At 39.0% G+C, this 17,892-nt stretch overlaps 1 protein-coding gene across 1 annotated transcript in view; it reads right to left on the reverse strand.

Moving 5' to 3' along the window:
* LOC145691764 (potassium channel subfamily K member 15-like) overlaps nucleotides 1-17,892 on the reverse strand; it is a 100,749-nt gene that overhangs the window by 2,733 nt on the left and 80,124 nt on the right. Inside the window, exon 2 of the mRNA XM_081767078.1 lies at nucleotides 11,469-11,619. Coding sequence (XP_081623204.1) covers nucleotides 11,469-11,619 — 151 coding nt within the window. The remainder of the gene's footprint in view (nucleotides 1-11,468; nucleotides 11,620-17,892) is intronic.

The raw sequence follows: 17,892 nt of genomic DNA on the forward strand, positions 1-17,892 counted from the left end.
TATCCAAGTTTCCTGGTGTTTCAGAGCGTGCCATGTTCTGATTTTTAAATGGTCGCCACGCTCCCTACAAGCCCCATTCAAGCAAGATATTTCATATGTAAGGTGTAGTCGGTGTGACCTTTCCAACGATGTATAACATGCAGATTCCCGCGTACCACTTCTAGTACTTCCCTAGTAAGTCTATCTGATGGATAACAATAAGATATGATATAAAAAGCAATGAGTTGATCAGTACGGGACGGTATACCTATTTTTGGGCCACCCTATATAATGTGAAAAGAAACTCTTCCGATAGTTGTGATTGGTTGATACAGAGAAACTACGTGCTATCACGTCAGAAGATTTTTACGCGACTACCGGATATACCACGATATGCAGTTCATCAGTATATACAAATATCACTATTGAAAATGGAGGCCTTAAAATGAAACACAGTCCACTCTCAACTGGGTAAGAAGTTTTTACCTTATAAATTTAAACATACTTTGCACAACCCAAGTCGAATAACAGTAACACAAGCTGAAATTATGTTTTTTATTTGCATATAGTTTTAAATAATAATGAAATGAAAATTATTTCCTGTTTAATTATGTACTCGGTGGTAAGTGAAATTCCGTATACAGGGGCGTCGTTAAGGGGGGTAAGGAGGGGAGCCTCCTTCCCAAAAGTTACCAATTTCTTTAACAAGTTGACAAATTAAAATACCTAGTTGGAAAATTTGAAGAATGCTGTTTTGTTCAATTGACTTATTCGGTTTAACATTTTTTTTTAGGTTCCCAGTTGCCGTAAATTATTCAGTTCTTTTATAGACTTGGCGTAAATTTTGTGTAGTTTCCTATCTTGAAATAAATTGATTTATTCATTTAAAGCTTCTTTACTTATTGCAAGTGATCACACTTCACTTTTGTTCATTTGATATTCCTCAACATTTTGAAGAATCCTTAATGAAAAATCGGGAAATTGTATGACTGACAAAAGCAAGAGGCCGTGCAAAATGAAAACAAAGTCAGACAGAAGAGACATTTCGGTAGCAGGTAGATCATTGGACCCAAAAGCATTTGATACAAGAGCATATACGAGGGCTGGATAGAAAAAAGTGTAAATACATAAATCATTCACGAACCCTTTATTGGACAATCATGAAACTTCTACAGGCCTTCAATGTAATCCCCTGCAGCATGTTGCACTCGTTGCCAGAAGTGGGAAAGTCGCAGGATACCAGCAGCGGTGCCCTCTTTGTTGATGTCTGCAAGAGAGCGCCCTATAGCTCGAAGTATGGCATCTCTGCTGCGGAAACGCATCCCTCGCAGTGGTTCTTTCATCAAAGGGAACAGATGAAAGTCACATGGATTCATGTCCGGTGAATGGGGTGGGTTCTCTAGAGCCTCCCACCCACATCGTGCAAACAGGTCCCTCACAACACCTGCGTTGTGACAACGGGCGTTGTCATGCAAAACAATGGGTAGATCCCTGATGAAGTTGGGTCGTTTCCTGCGGAGTGCAGGACGAAGATTTTCTTCCAGAAGCCTGCGGTAGTACACTGTATTGACGATCTGTTTCGGAGGAACTGCATGCCGTAAAATGATATCCTGTACATCGTATGCCACTATCAACATTACCTTCACATTCCCAGGTTCCTGACGCAGCTTCTTGGGTCGGGGAGATGATGGGTGGCGCCATTCATTTGATTGGCGCTTCAGTTCTGGCTCATACGAGCGCGCCCATGTTTCGTCAAGTGCGATAATCCTGTCCAGGAACGCGCGACCTTCCCGTCTGTACCGTGCCAAATGATCACCTGCTAGGGCGTATCTCAGCCATTTCTGAATGTCTGTAAGGTGGTACGGTACCCACCGGGATGCAGTTTTTCAGTACCCAAGGACATTGTGCAACACATTCAACACTGTGGTATGGGATGTTCCTACCTAGTTCGCCAATTCCCTCGCAGTCCATCTCCTGTCCACATGCAGCAACGATTGCATCAATTCAATGACTCAGTCGTCGACCACATGGCGTCCTCCACCTGGTTCCTGTTGCACACTGCCAGGTCCTGCACGAAACGCTGCTACCCAACACACTGCCACGTCCTGCTACAGTCCGATACGGCAATGCGTCATTCCCGCATGCTTCATGTAGTCCGGAGTGACATTCCGTGGCGTTTTTACCACGGGCCACTTCGATCTTTATTCATGAACGTTGTTCTAACTTGGAAAACATCACCTTTAGACTGTTGTGCTTTGCAAACCTGGATTCGACACACTTCACTATGATCACTGCCGCGTCTACACCCGCGTTGTATAGCTCCATCCATCCGCTACAAGTGTTGCAAACTGCAGCTCGCTCAAAATTCCCTGTGCGGGGATGGGACAGTGTTGCCACTTTTTTCTTTCCAGCTTATTTCAGCTTTCCAGCAACAATAGCTTATTTCAGTGCACAGATCGTACAAGACAACAAGCAGATTGTGGAGATTAATAAGAAAATAATAAGAATTGATATTAATAACACAAGAACAATGCAGGGACTGGTTAGTATAAACTTTTTACTATGTATATTATATAAATTTGACCAATTTAAGAGTTTTTTCTAATAGTAAAATGTCAAAGGGAAGTAGATTTTGATACCAGAATGAATATATTGTGTAACCGTGTCAGCTTTGTGTGTGAATAGACCTTTCGCTTTGAAACAAAAGGCGATCATATTAATACAGAAGACATCAATACAGAGATGCCAACCCGTGGGAAAATCCCATATTCCATATTGAGAAATATTTGACAATAATTTCTCAAAATGGGATAAAGGGATTTTTTAAATAAAGATTGGCATTATATATTGGCATTATTGGCTTGATGAAATAAAATGAAATATTCAGATTAAGGTCCCTTGATTCTGCACCGAGGCTAAGGGATATGGTGACCATGAGAAATGAATGATATGGTGGAATGAAGAAATTGGGATTAAACAGGAGAACCTCGAGAAAACCCACTACACGGCGTTTCTCCACCACAAAACCTACTTGGCACAAGCTGGGATCGAACCATGGACACCATGCACCAGAGATGAATTCTCTACCACTGAGCCACCGCTGCCCTGCTTGGGCTTGGTCGTCCATATACAATCTTTCTTTTGGCCTTGCTTAAACAACTTCTAGTTTTGTTCTAAATCCAGACTCCATATTGGCGTAGATATTAATATTACAGTCGATTGGTAAAATCAATCTTCCACATTGTAAAATGAAAGTACACACAAGTACAAAAATAAGCATTTACCATAAAAACACTAGCTGCAAGTGTTCAAATTAGTTTTATGGCTTCTATAAAATCAATTGAAAATTGCTATTTTTAATTAGGCAGCTAGTGAAAAACAGCAGCTTTCGACTCCAACCGAGTTTAAGCTCAACCTAAACTCAGTTGACCAAAGTGAATTGACCCGACCCGACCCGAATAATCCGACCCGACTGACCCGACCCGACAACCCGACTCGTTTGAGAGCACTACGTATATCCCATATAACGCTGGAAAATGAACTACCTTTACTAACCGAATTGAAGTTTGAAATGTGCTTTTCCAAGATATTATACACGTGATTTGCGACAAATTCACAAAATGAACCATGTCTATATTATAGCAGCAGCTTTATAACACATGCATGGTTGCTGCAAGAGTTGAAACACGTAAACCACGTCGTTTGAAAATGAGCAATTTAGTTACTATTAAGAATAATTGAGGGCTTTATTCGTACCAGCCATCGCAAACATTGCGGACGAACGCAAAACATGCAAAAATCGGTGGGCCTTGTGCAAAGTCGTTCTGACTCGTAATTAGTGCCATACTAAAGAGTTTGACTAAGATGTTCCCTGCAGTAGTCAGGCTTTTAATATGACACTAATCATACTTCAAAAGGACTCTGTATGTCTATTAAGCCTATTATCGGAAACTGAAACTCAGATTTTGCGATGGGTTGACACAAACCGCTACGGAATATCGTCCTGGGTGTATTGGAATACTCGTGCAAAAGTTACATATTCTACGACAATCGTGGATGATGAGCGCAATGATTAGATAATTTAATTTAAGCCCAGGGTCCTGTCCAAAACAATCTCCTTTGTTGTTCTGATTGCGATCTATAGATGGAGTTACTCATTATGATTTCTTCATCGGAGACAGACTAACATTGGTGATTTATTATTGTGCTGAACTGTAGGAAATGAACTCTTGACTTGCTCTCAAGCATGTGCGTTGGTCAATAGATACTTTAAGATAATGTTGCACAATATTAGGCTATTCATCAGCTCGTCCAAAGAGAGATTGTTCGTACTGGTTATGTTTTATACTATTCAATCATTCCTTAATACTGAGAAAATTCTGTCCAGACCAGTGGCGGATCTACTAGAAGATAAAAAGAGGAGGCCAGCCGGGGACCTAAACTTTGATAGTTGCATCATGTGTTTACTATAAATTTTCAAAAATATATAAATAATATCTTAAATTATTTTTATCCCAAAAACTGGCGGCCCTGGGCTAGATCCTCCACGGGTCTAGACAAAAAGTCTATCTTACTTCTGACCGTTTTAATAATAACAACGTTAGGTAGTTCGCTGCAAGTTTCAACTTGCCCTATGAATGACAAAAATGTGTTGATGCGGAGGCAGACTGTTTTGGCTGCACAAATATTGTTAGCTAGGATTATGCACAAGGGTAGGGAAGGCCTTAGGATTCAGGCCACCTTTTCCGTACTCTATACTTCCAAAAGTGCTGGTCATCCAGTTCTTGAGTATGACTCTGTTCTCGGCATTTACAAATGAGCCATACATATAGGATATTTCAATCATACAAATTCAGTAATCCAACTATAATACACTTCTTTTTAGTTTAACGTTCCACGATTATGCACCGAGGCCAAGGGAGATCGTCATGGTAATGAACGAAATGTTGCAATGAAGAAACCCACGCACATGGTATTTGTCCACCACAAAGCCCATTTAACACGAGCTGGGATCGACCAATGTACACCACTGAACATTCTACAATTACCAGAACTGAACATTCTACAACTAAGCCATCGCAGCCCATACAACCAGGCCGGTAGCCAGCCCAAAACTGTAGGTTGGGGCGGCAGAAGTTAGGGGGGGGGGGGCGATCCGACAATATTATAGTTCATCATTATATTTTAGTTAATTTGCAAGACTATCGTGAAAATTTTAGGAAGGACAGTAAACATTTAGGGGGCCGGTTCTCCCTAGACCCCATCTTGAACACGGGCCTGCCCAGGCCGGTAGCCAGCCCAAAAATGTAGGGGGGGCAGCTGAAGTTAGGGGGAGCCCGATCCAACCATTTATCGTTCATCACCATATTATAGTGAATTTGCAAGCCTACCGTGAAAATTGTAGGGGGGCCAGCGAAAATTTAGGGGGGCGGCCCCCCTAGACCCCTCTGGATACGGGCCTGGGCCTGCCTACAACTATAATACTGTATCAAATTATGTTTCACAAAGTACTACAGGAAAAGTCAGGTTTATCAGCTCTAAAAATGTGTATCCTGTAACGCAAATTATTGCCTTATTAGATTCGTAATTGAAACCAGTTTGGATCAAGTTTTCAGTAAGTAATAAATTACACAGCTTTTAAGATTGTATTTATTGAGACGGTACTTCCTTATCCTTATATGGTGAATTATTAGTCATTGAAAATTTCATTTAATCATTTATCGTTCCTGTCATATAAATGGAGTGTTGTAAATTATTCGTGACCCTTCGCAGCTATGTGTCTAACGTATTGTTTTGTATGCTCGTTGATGTCTTGCCTTCAACAAGCATACATACGAGCAATTTCATTCCCGAAAATTTAGGCATCTTTGAAATAATAAAAGGTATTTTCAGGGGTGTAGCCAGTAAGTTTATGTAGGAGGGGCCCGTCCTTTTTGAGGGGGGGAGCTACAATGTACAAAGTCAAAAGAAATTGTGTTGCAGCTAGTGTTTTTGAGGCCTAAAAAAACCGGAAAATTTTGGTTTCCTTCCGGAAAACTAAAAACACTGGTTTCAGATTATTATTATTATTATTATTATTATTATTATTATTATTATTATTATTATTATTATTATTATTATTATTATTATTATTATTCGCTTTTTCTCCATAAATTATATTTCATTTAGTTTTTATTATGTTTAACCAATAACTATTGTCCCGGACCAAGCGTTACACCTTTGTGCACAACGATTTTAGTTTACGCCCTTGTACACAGAACCTATCTACATAAGACTGATTTTCTTTGAAATTTCACTTAATTTCTTCAAGATTTCCTGACAAAAATATTTATTTTTTATTCCTGACTACAACAAAACACGATTATTTTATTAACAGCTATATCTTACTTGCTGTTTTAGGGGCCATAAACCTATTATATAACGCTATTTTTAACCAATTTTTACCCCCTTCCTCCTCCTTGTCACACTTCGGAACACAAGGCCAAACCCCTCCCCCTTTGTTACGTAACACTTTTTGATTGTTGTTTCACCAATTCTGATTATTTTGGGTGTTAGAAAAACTATTTTTAATCGTAGAACTTTTTTTTTATTACAAAATGCTAATATTATTGTGAATATATTTGTACCGTTTTTCGCCAACAAATCAAGGTATTAGAAAATGGTAGACCCGTAATAATATTTTAAGCCCATAAGGCTGTTTAATTAACCAATCCTAATTCTTCAAAACTATTGTCGTTTCCCCAAGGACATCGCAACCATCATTTTAGGTCACTGGTGATAGGCGAGGAGAAAGTACTACGGAAGATGCAGTTAAAACAGGATGTAAAGAAAAAAACATCGACCTCTTCTTCCGAGATCCAGGATGCTTCGTGCATTTGAAGTTCGCCAGTGTCAACGATCCGAAGTTCTGTTCCTCGACGCGTGTCAAGTTAGACCAACCACCAACACCTAAACGACCGGAACATATCTCAGAATTATGGGCTATTTATGAGCTAATTAGTTGCTCTAATCTCAATTTTTGGGCTCCTACTGTTTAGCGGGAAATCGGATTCAAAGTGGGCGAGTCTAGCTTGATATCAAGCTAGAACCCCCCATATGGTTAGAATGGTCCGAATCGAAAAAATTCAAAGGCCAGAATTATGGGCTATTTATGGGCTAATTAGTTGCTCTAATCTCAATATTTGGGCTCGTACTGTTTAGCGGGAAATCGGATTCGAAATGGGTGAGTCTAGCTTGATATCAAGCTAGAACCCCCAATTTGGTTAGAATGGTCCGATCGAAAAAATTCAAACGCCAGAATTATGGGATATTTATGGGCTAATTAGTTGCTCTAATCCCAATTTTTGGGCTCCTACTGTTTAACGGGAAATCGGATTCAAAGTGGGCGAGTCTAGCTTGATATCAAGCTAGAACCCCCCATACGGTTAGAATGGTCCGATCGAAAAAATTCAAACGCCAGAATTATGGGCTATTTATGGGCTAATTAGTTGCTCTAATCCCAATTTTGGGGCTCTTACTGTTTAGCGGGAAATCAGATTCAAAGTTTTGAGTCTAACTTGATATCAAGCTAGAACCCCCCATATGGTTAGAATGGTCCGATCGAAAAAAATTCAAACGCCAGAATTATGGGATATTTATGGGCTAATTAGTTGCTCTAATCCCAATTTTTGGACTCCTACTATTTAGCGGGAAAGGATTCAAAATGGGTGAGTCTGGCTTGATATCAAGCTAGAACCCACCATATGGTCAAGTGTAGAATGGTCTGATCGAAAAATTCAAACGGCAAAATTATGGACTATTTATGGGCTAATTAGTTGCTCTAATCCCAATTTTGGGCTCCTACTGTTTAGCGGGAAATCGGATTCAAAGTGGGCGAGTCTAGCTTGATATCAAGCTAGAACCCCCAATTTGCTTACAATGGTCCGATCGAAAAAATTCAAACGGCAGAATTATGGGCTATTTATGGGCTAATTAGTTGCTCTAATCCCAATTTTGGGGCTCTTACTGTTTAGCGGGAAATCGGATTCGAAATGGGCGAGTCTTGCTTGATATCAGGCTAGAACCCCTATATGGTTAGAATGGTCCGATCGAAAAAATTCAAACGCCAGAATTATGGGCTATTTATGGGCTAATTAGTTGCTCTAATCCCAATTTTTGGGCTCCTACTATTAGCGGGAAATCGGATTCAAAATGGACGAGTCTAGCTTGATATCAAGCTAGAACCCACCATACGGTTACGTGTAGAATGGTCTGAACGAAAAAATTCAAACGGCAGAATTATGGGCTAATTAGTAGCTCTAATCGCAATTTTTTTTGGCTCCTACTGTTTAGCGGGGAATCGGATTGAAAATGGACGAGTCTAGCTTGATATCAAGCTAGGACCTCCGATGCGGTAACAATGCTCCGATCAAAAAAAAAAAAAAAAAAAAAGAAAAACTCAAATGCCGGAATTATGGGCTATTTTTGGGTTAATTGGTGCTCTAATTCCGAGTTTGGGGCTACTACCTTTTAGCAGGAGTTCTTCATCAAATTGTGGGATTTGGCCTAACTTCTAGTTATAAACCTAGTGCTATAATACTCCGACCAAACAATTAAAATGCCGGAATTATGGGTTATTTGTGTGCTAATTAGTTACTCTAATGTCAAATTTGATTCTTCTATAGTTCGCAAGAAATCTCATGTAAGGTTGGTATTGATTTCTAGATAACGTGGGATGATAATTTCAAAGTTGCAGTGAGAAAATGTCGATGTCTATTAACTGAAAATTGATTTATTTGCATTCTCCGCGAATGCAAATATATATAAATTTTGGCTGAGCAAACAATATAACTTACCCTTTGTGAACCATGGAGATGAAACCTTGTTTGAGTTCTTTTTTTGAACAAGATTATCGATGAAAGCCATAAACGTGTATGGTGCAAAGTTAGCTATCCATACATAAAAAAGGCAAAATACAGATGGTGATCAGAAAAATGGAAACACCTGAACGAAATTGCAACTTACCAGATTAATATGGTGTCGGGCCACCTTTCGCCTTCAGAACAGCCTTGATGCGACGTGGGATGGAGGCATAGAAGTCGTGAATGGTAGCAAGTGGAATTTTACACCATTCCTCGTGCAGGGCATCGGCCAGTTCTGTGAGAGAGGATGGAGGTGGAAATCGTCGCCGGAGTCGTGTTTCCAAGACGGACCACAGATGTTCAATTATGTTGAGATCTGGGGATTGGGCGGGCCAGGGGAGGTGTTGAACTTCGTCCCAATGTTCCTCAAACCACGCTGCAACAACGCCAGCTGTATGAATGGGTGCATTATCATCCTGGAAGATGGCGTCATTGTCCGGGAACAACATCCGGACCATAGGATGTAAGTGGTCTCCTAAAATTGCGACATAATCGTTGACAGTGATTCGTCTGCTAAGTGTGACCACATGACGCAATGAAAACCATGATACGGCGGCCCACAGCATCACCGAGTCGCCGCCATGTTTCACAGTTGGGCGGAGACACTGCAAATCATAAGCTTCTTTGGGCGTTATCCACATATAAATACGGCCCGTGGTTGGGAGTAGGGTGAAGGATGACTCATCCGACCATATCACACGTTTCCAGTCCTCAACGGTCCAGTCGCGGCACCATTTGCGGCGTGCGAAAGCGTTATGGTCCCTGATGAGCGGTTTGGAGCATGCAACACGACCCCGTAAGTTCATGTCATGTAATTCTCGGCGGACTGTGATTGTCGAAACAGGGTGGGGGAGGTGCTGATTGAGTTCCTCCGTCACTTACTCCACAGTGGCACGACGGTTCTACGTGACAATGCGCCTTAATACCCGGCGTGACCTGTCACTCATGATTTTCTTGCGCCCACTGTTCCGCTTCCCCGATGTGGTTTTCCCGTGTGTTGTGTAGGCCGTCATCACCTTCGACACTGTCCCACGCGACACACCTAACACTGCCGTCACAATCACTCCACATAACCGCGCACCAACAATTTGCCCTCTTTGAAAATCTGGGAGGTCTCCCATTTTACACTACCTCCGTCTGCTGCAGCCACTGGACACTGCTGTTCCACTGCGCCTGACGTAGTATGGAGACCGACCTAACACACCACCACGAGCGGTCCGGCGCTGCGGGCGCCACGACACCACTGCTAGCCCATACATCTGACGTGTTGCCAACTACAGGTGTTTCCATTTTTCTGATCACCATCTCTATATGTTTGTACTAAAACTACTTTTTGCCTGGGTTTCAAACTTAGCTTCTTCACCACGTCCGTTAAAAGATTCCGAAGTAAGAACATCTTATTATAATAATTGCTATCCCCCTTTCACGTTGACTTTTTTTTAAACTTACTTAGTGCTACTTTACGTCGCAAAACCTATGTACTGTCCAAATTTCAAGTTTCTAGCTTAAGCAGTCCCGCCTATGTGTTGATCAACCAATCTGTCAGGACTACTTCTGTTATACGATATGTAAGTTACAATAGACTTAACCTTAAAGCCATTATACAGTATGTAATCTGCCCCACTATAATGCTTCGATTGATCTGAATTTTGTAAGTTATTTGTATTGTATATTGTGTATAGATATCCATGTACATGAAAATATGATCATGTACTACTAGCTTAAGCGTCGAGAATGACTTGGATGGTGATGCTGTTGCTAACTCATAATCAATTAATCAATAAGTTTCAGATTATGAAGTTACACACATCTTAGGAATAATACAACACTGCTGAATTTTCATAGACTAACGTAATTTTCCACGAACTTAAAAAGCTTGTTACTGAATTTTCTACGTCTCGGTGTGTGTGTGTGTATGCAGGGCCGTGCCCTGGGGGGGGAGGCGAGCGGAGCGACGACCCCGGGCGCCGAAGTAAGGGGGCGAAAAATTCGGGAGAAAAAAGGAAAAAGGATAGGAAAATTGCTTGGGATATATGTATGGGGGCGCCGTAGTATACTCTCGCCCCGGGCGCTGATTTTCCACAGCACGGCCCTGTGTGTATGTGTCTGTTATTTGCGAATTTTTCAATTTTGAGCCCTCCATTTGATAGAACATAAAAAACTATCTGAGAAAGTGATGGATTTTTTCGCGTCACTCTTACTGTTTCCGAGATACTGGCCAAAAAAAGTTCCGATTTCGGGAGATTTAAAGAGCCATATCTCGGGAACCGTAAGTCATAGAATATAGATAGTATTTTGCGAATTTTTCAATTATGAACCCTCCATTTCCAGCATGTCTCTCCATAAAACAACATATGATAGAACGTTTTAACAGAACAGAACCTTTAAACAAAACATGTGGAAAAATTGAGTACTCAGGGAAATTATAAATTGATATATATTACAAGAATTGTTTAATGAGTATAATAATAATGTACATAGAACAATTAGTATATAAAACCTATATAAGTTAATAAGAAAAATTAACTCTTGGAACATTCTCAGCTGGTCTTAATTATAACCACACATATTAAAAAGACATAGGCCTACCTGCAAATTTTGAAATAAGTGTACTGGAAGCTCTTGGCAAGAATATCTCCAATGTTAGCCATGTACAAAAGCATCAGTGGAATTCCAATTAAGGCATAAAATATTGTGGCCACTTTGCCAGAGTCTGTTTTCGGAGTAATACTTCCATAACCTACAAAGAAAAAAAGACATTAGGAATATTTAAATTTTCAATAGTAGTGTATTGAAAAGTAAAACGTGTAGTAATGTAATGCATATCCACACATGAAAAATATGTGTGGTGAATTACGAACAGCTATTTCTGAGGTACTTCTACAAGCTACTGCGAAAAATAAACGAATAGATTTAAACATAGAAAGACCTATTCTTCCGAATTTGTTAATATCAGAACAGTAGCACTTTTGTAAATAACAGTTTACAGAAACTTTTCCAGCAGCCCTACTATAAATAACTACATATACCAAGAATGATATTGACATTACCAATAGTACACCCATGCTCCCCATGCACAAGTGCCTTTGTGATGGACAAACATCATATGTGTGGGTTTTCTCGGGGTTCTCCTGTTTCCTTCTATTTTCGTAATTGCATCAATATCGTTTATCTCTTCATGACCGTCTCCCTTAGTCTCGGTGCATAAACGTGGGACATTAAGCTAAAAAATATTAAATAAAAAACTAACAAAAACATCCGGAATAACAAAAATGTCTACAACATTTTCATACAAATTTTGTGAAATGTTATTAGCAATGGTACTAACAAAAATATTGGTACCTTCTAATTAAGAATTTTAAAATATACTAATTGAGAATAACAACGCTGTAAGTAACATTTTTGTTATTAACATTTCACAAATTCCATTTGAAGTTCCTAGTAACATGTTAATAGCAACATAGAGATCTCCTCAGGTATATACTGTGAATTCATGGATTCAACGGAGAAGACAACTCTTGCTGCGGCCTGTGTAGAAATAACTGGCGCGGCAAGTAGATAGAGAAGGACCAATTTAGAGAAAATTACGCAGAGATTAATTCATGGAATTACCAGAAAGAGCTGTTGTACGGAATTTCAGTGAGTTAGCCAAATACGAAAAATTTACTGTTTAACAGTGCACTCAAATGTCTACAAGAATTTGACTTTCAACAGAATGGCCACATCCAGGGACGTATGCAGGATTTTCTTTCGGGGCTTCAACATGTTCGACTTGACACTAGTTTAGCAAATAAATATTCTGTACAACTACTACTACTTTTATTATTATTATTATTATTATTATTATTATTATTATTATTATTATTATTATTATTATTATTATTATTATTATTATTATTATTATTATTATTATTATTATTATTATTATTATTGGCACATTGAATAGAATTTACTAAAACTTCCCGAAGAGTGTTCACCGAAGTATCTGATGTGTTACCTCTATTTGCTGCGGCCGTGATACCTATATAGGATGTTTCAAAACAACACCGACAACGTTTGGAGGCTGATTCCTGAAACCAAGATGAGACGAAAAGTATAGACCAACATGGGTGCACTAATGCTTTCTTTCGGAGATATAGTCCGAAATGAAAAACATGAAAAAATGAACTTTAGAAGTCCATAGCTCCAAAACTATGGGGCCTACCGTAGTCGGGTCAAGACTTCACTTAGGAACTAATATGTGCCCTATTTAAAAATACATGTTCCGGAATCTTAAGGTACTCACGCAACAATGTTTATAGACAGAGTTTCGCTACGGGCATATAATTTGAAGTACTCACCAACTACCTCTATACAAATAGTTGCGGAAGTAAAGTAGGATTGTGAAACTTGGATACTTAGATAGAGGGCATACTAGTTAATAAGTGAAGTCTTGAACCGACTACGGTAGGTCTCATACTTTTAGAGCTATGGACCTTGAAAGTTTATTTTTTTCATGTTTTCGACAGCCTATAACATAGAAAGTAAGCATTTGTGCACCCAGGTTGGTCTATACTTTTAGTCTTATCTTGGTGTCAGGAATCACCTTTCAAACGTCGGTGTTGTTTTGAAACATCCTGTATAGGTATCACGGCCGCAGCAAATAGAGGTAACACATCAGATACTTCGGTGAACACTTTTTGGGAAGTTTTAGTAGTAGATGTATATTTCGTTCATTTATTTCATACTTTTTACTTTAGACCGACGAAAAAAGAAAGTTTGTTGATCATTAAAAAAAAAAAAAAATCAAGATTTCAACGGATATACACGTTTCGTGGCCCATAAATCAGAGGTGGATCTAGGTGAAAACTGGAGATGAGGGAAGTCGGAATCCAGACTATAGTTGGTATTTCATTAAATTACTATAAACTTCCACAATATACAGGGTGTTTCAAAACAACACCGTCAAAGTTTGGGAGGTGATTCCTGACACCAAGATAAGACAAAAATATAGACCAACCTGGGTGCACAAATGCTTCCTTTCGGAGTTACAGGCTGCCGAAAACATGAAAAAGTGAACTTTTTAAAGGTTCATAGCTCCAAAAGTACGGGACCTACCGTAGTCGGGTCAAGACCTAACTTAGAAACTAGTATATGCGCTATCCAAATATCCATGTTTCAGAATCCAGCGCTACTTCCGAAACAATTTTTATAAAGGTAGTTGTTGAATACTTCAAATTATATGCCTATAGCTAAACCCTCTCTATAAAAATTATTGCGTGAGTAACTTAGGATTCTGAAACATGGATTTTTGGATAGGGCACCTATTAGATCCTAAGTGAAGTGTTTATCCGAACCAAGGTTGGTTCCATAGTTTTGGGGACCTTTAAAGTTATTTCTTACTTTTACCCTGGTGTACCCAGGTAGTATACTTTTTGTCTTATTTTGGTGTCAGGAAACACCTCCCAAACGTTGTCGGCGTTGTTCTGAAACACTTGTTTAAACAATAGCTTAAATTATTTTTGTCACTAAAAAGTGAGGTCCCAGGTCCCCCGGCCTCGGGCTAGCTCCGGCACTGTCATAGATAACAAAAATGATTTTTCGACATCTATCCATCTGTTCATCCGTTCATCCTCATGGACACTCACGTATTAGTGCAGGGGAATAAGAAAATATTTCCTAGTCTGTGGGATTTTGAATGAAAAAATACTGAGACTAATCGCGATGCATTTGAAATGAAGTATATAATAATGTGCTACCAGGAGTTCTGCCTGACTCCATTGCAGACGGGCTGTATGACGTCATCATTTCAAGATGGCCTCCAGAATAGATACTAATGTCTTTTTTCTTCTGTATCTCATTTATGGTTAATTCTATGAAAATTTTGTCCATAACACTTTCTGTTCAGAATGAAAAAGGAAGAGAAAAGGTTATTATAATATTTTTGATATCTTTTACCGCTTCCGAGATATAGTTTTAAGGTTTTTCAGTTGCTTTCATTCAATAGAAAGGACATATATCAATATGTTTCACTCGAGTGGATTTTGAATGACGCAGTATTATGACTATTCGCGATATATTTGTAATGAATCATATAATCATTTCCTATAAGGTGTTTTGCCTGCTTCCATTGTAGACGAGCCGTAATATCTTTTTTCGTCTGTAACTCGCTTATGGTTAATGCTATGAAAATTTTATAAATAACACTTTTTGTTCGGAATGAAAAAAGGTAGAGAAAAGTTCATTGTAAATTGTTTATTATTTCTAACCGTTTCAGAGATGTAGGAGATATAGTCATAGTTTTAAGTTTTCTCACTTGTTTTTCACTCATATACGAATATATCTATATCTATATCTATATCTATATCTATATCTATATCTATATCTATATCTATATCTATATCTATATCTATATCTATATCTATATCTATATCTATATCTATATCTAGCTATCTAGCTAGCTTTATAACCCTTTTGGCCAAGGCTACAGCCTACAGGTGGAGGTAGTACAAAAGGAAATATGTTATTGGTATGAGTGTACTCATGTTATGCAACTCGTTTCATAACTAAGGAGAGCGAGGTTGCTGCTTTGAAAGGGTAATTTTTGAAGAGGAATGACAATGGGGAATTTTTGAAGGGCTTTTCGCCTCTTTTGGGGGCTTTTTCTCACCCCTTATTCAACCGAGTTACACCAAATTTGGTGGGTAGTCTTTTAAGGCCCTACAAATTTAAGGTTGTTTCGCCCTATAAACTTTGAAACCGATCGAATTAAATATACAGGATGTTTTAATTTTTTTGTATTTTCAACGCCTATTAATCTGTTGTCCGAGCTATTTCTCCGCCCCTATGTGAATCGATTTACACCAAATTTTAGAATAGTTTTGTATGAGTATGTAGTTGTGGCTCTCAGAACTTGAGACAGATCGGAGGAGAACTCCGTTTACAGTAGCTTCTACAATAAAAACAATTACAGCGATTTTTGTTAAATTTGAAACTCCCTGCTGCAATTCGATATATACATTATAAAAACTAGCCGGTCTTTGCACGACAAATGCACGAATTCTATAAGATTTCAAAATATATAATGTAAAAATTTATCAATTAAGCTTAGAGTTAAGAACATCATGAATGTCATTAAACACCTCAGCGACCACATCATCTATGGATTCAACAAGGTTTTTTCCGATTATTTTGACATGTTACATCCCCCTCCTCCTTCCGTCGTAAAAACCGTTCGGATCATTGTTCTAGCTGCGTTAACCTATATTTTGGAGGGTGAATATTCTAGTACCAATGCAAGGGGCATCTTCAGTGATTCTACTTTCTTGACCGGTGAGTACCAGGGTTGATGTGGGTATGTAGAGAGCAAGTTGGCTCTTCAGGCCACGAATACGTTGGTCTCGATGTCGCAAAGTGAGGTGTGTTTTAACTGGAGTCGAAAAACCGATCGACGTTCGTGACAATGTTGAAGTCACTTCTCGGGTCATCGTGCGCCGCTGAAGAGACTTCTGGTGGGGATCTTTGGGTTTATTTTCATCTCTTAACTCTGTTGTGTAATTCTACGCCACACGCTACCAATGAAACCACAGAGATCCAGCAAGATCCTTACAAGAAGTGACGGAGAACCGTCCCAAAAGCACGGATTGTTTCTTGTGGGGGCGCGTATCTCCGGTGACCTATTGACCTTTCAGACATTGTGGGTATAAGGACAACGGGAAGACACGCTCGCATTTGAAGTTGTTCCAATGTCAGAGCTCTAAACAGTCAGACACTGCTGATAGCTCTCTGCTATTTCGCCCTATGTGTCAATTGAGCTGGTTCTCGTCACTTCTTGTGGTTTCATGGGTAGTGTGCGGTCATATAATGACACAACGGAGACAAGAGATGAGGATAGACCCAAAGATCTCCACCGTAACCCTCTCAAGTTGCGCACGGTGACCCGAGCAGTGACTATAACACTGTCGGGACCGCCGATCGATTTTTAGACTCCTGTTCGAACACACCTTACTTTGCGACATCGAAACCAATGTATTCGTGACCTACAGAGCCTACCGGTTCTCTACTTACACATATTGACCTGGAACTGCAAATTTCTAAGTATTTCATGTATCAACCTACGTATAAACCTATGTATAGACCTTTCAACATATGAATATATATTCTTTTTTATTTTGTAATTAACACGTAAAACTATTATGTAAAGGAAATTTCACAGGTCATCTTCCAATTCAAAGGGTTCTTCATTATTGTCTGCAAAATCACTGTTATCGCAGATCTCTTCATCACCACCACACTTACAACCGGTAGCACGGTAAAGTCCGTATTTTATACATGCAATTTACAACACAACGTCCTTTCCCACAGCTACAATGCATTACTTACAGTAATAATTCTGGTTCACATGGCATCGAACTCATAACATAATACTTGTTTCCAGATTTCTTCCATTCATACTGTGATGATTCTGGAAGGTTTGGACGTTGCTTATCAGCATGAAGCATACAACGATATTGTATATCTATTTTGTGAATTTCTTTTTTCATATCTTGGTTTTGAGCAACGGTGCATAAAAGTACACAATCTGTTGTGTAGAAGAAGAAGAAGAAGAAGAAAAGAATATAATGTTGTTGATTCTAAATAGAAAGAAATAAGATATCATCGTAGTAGCTGAAGATAAATGTTGATTTCATATGTATAAACTGTACTTCGTTATCGTAACAGCAGATAGTTGTTCATTTAAAAGTTGCTATGACAACCGAAAAAGAAAAAAATATGGGAATAATTTAGTTTCCGGGGGTGGGATATAATCAGCAACCAAACATATACAATCTATATACCAATCGATTCAGCTTTACAAAACAAATCGATCGATACCAAATTTAACTACCTCAGGTTAACCACTTCCGGTTTACTGAGCCTAATTTAGTTTCCGGGGGTGGGGTATAATCAGCAACCAAACATATACAATCTAATTATCAATCGATTCAGCTTCACAAAACAAATCGATCGATACTAAATTTAAATATTTCCGGTT

This window comes from Thermobia domestica, chromosome 8, assembly GCF_964235325.1.
Source record: "Thermobia domestica chromosome 8, izTheDome1.hap1.1, whole genome shotgun sequence".
NCBI lineage: Eukaryota > Metazoa > Arthropoda > Insecta > Zygentoma > Lepismatidae > Thermobia > Thermobia domestica.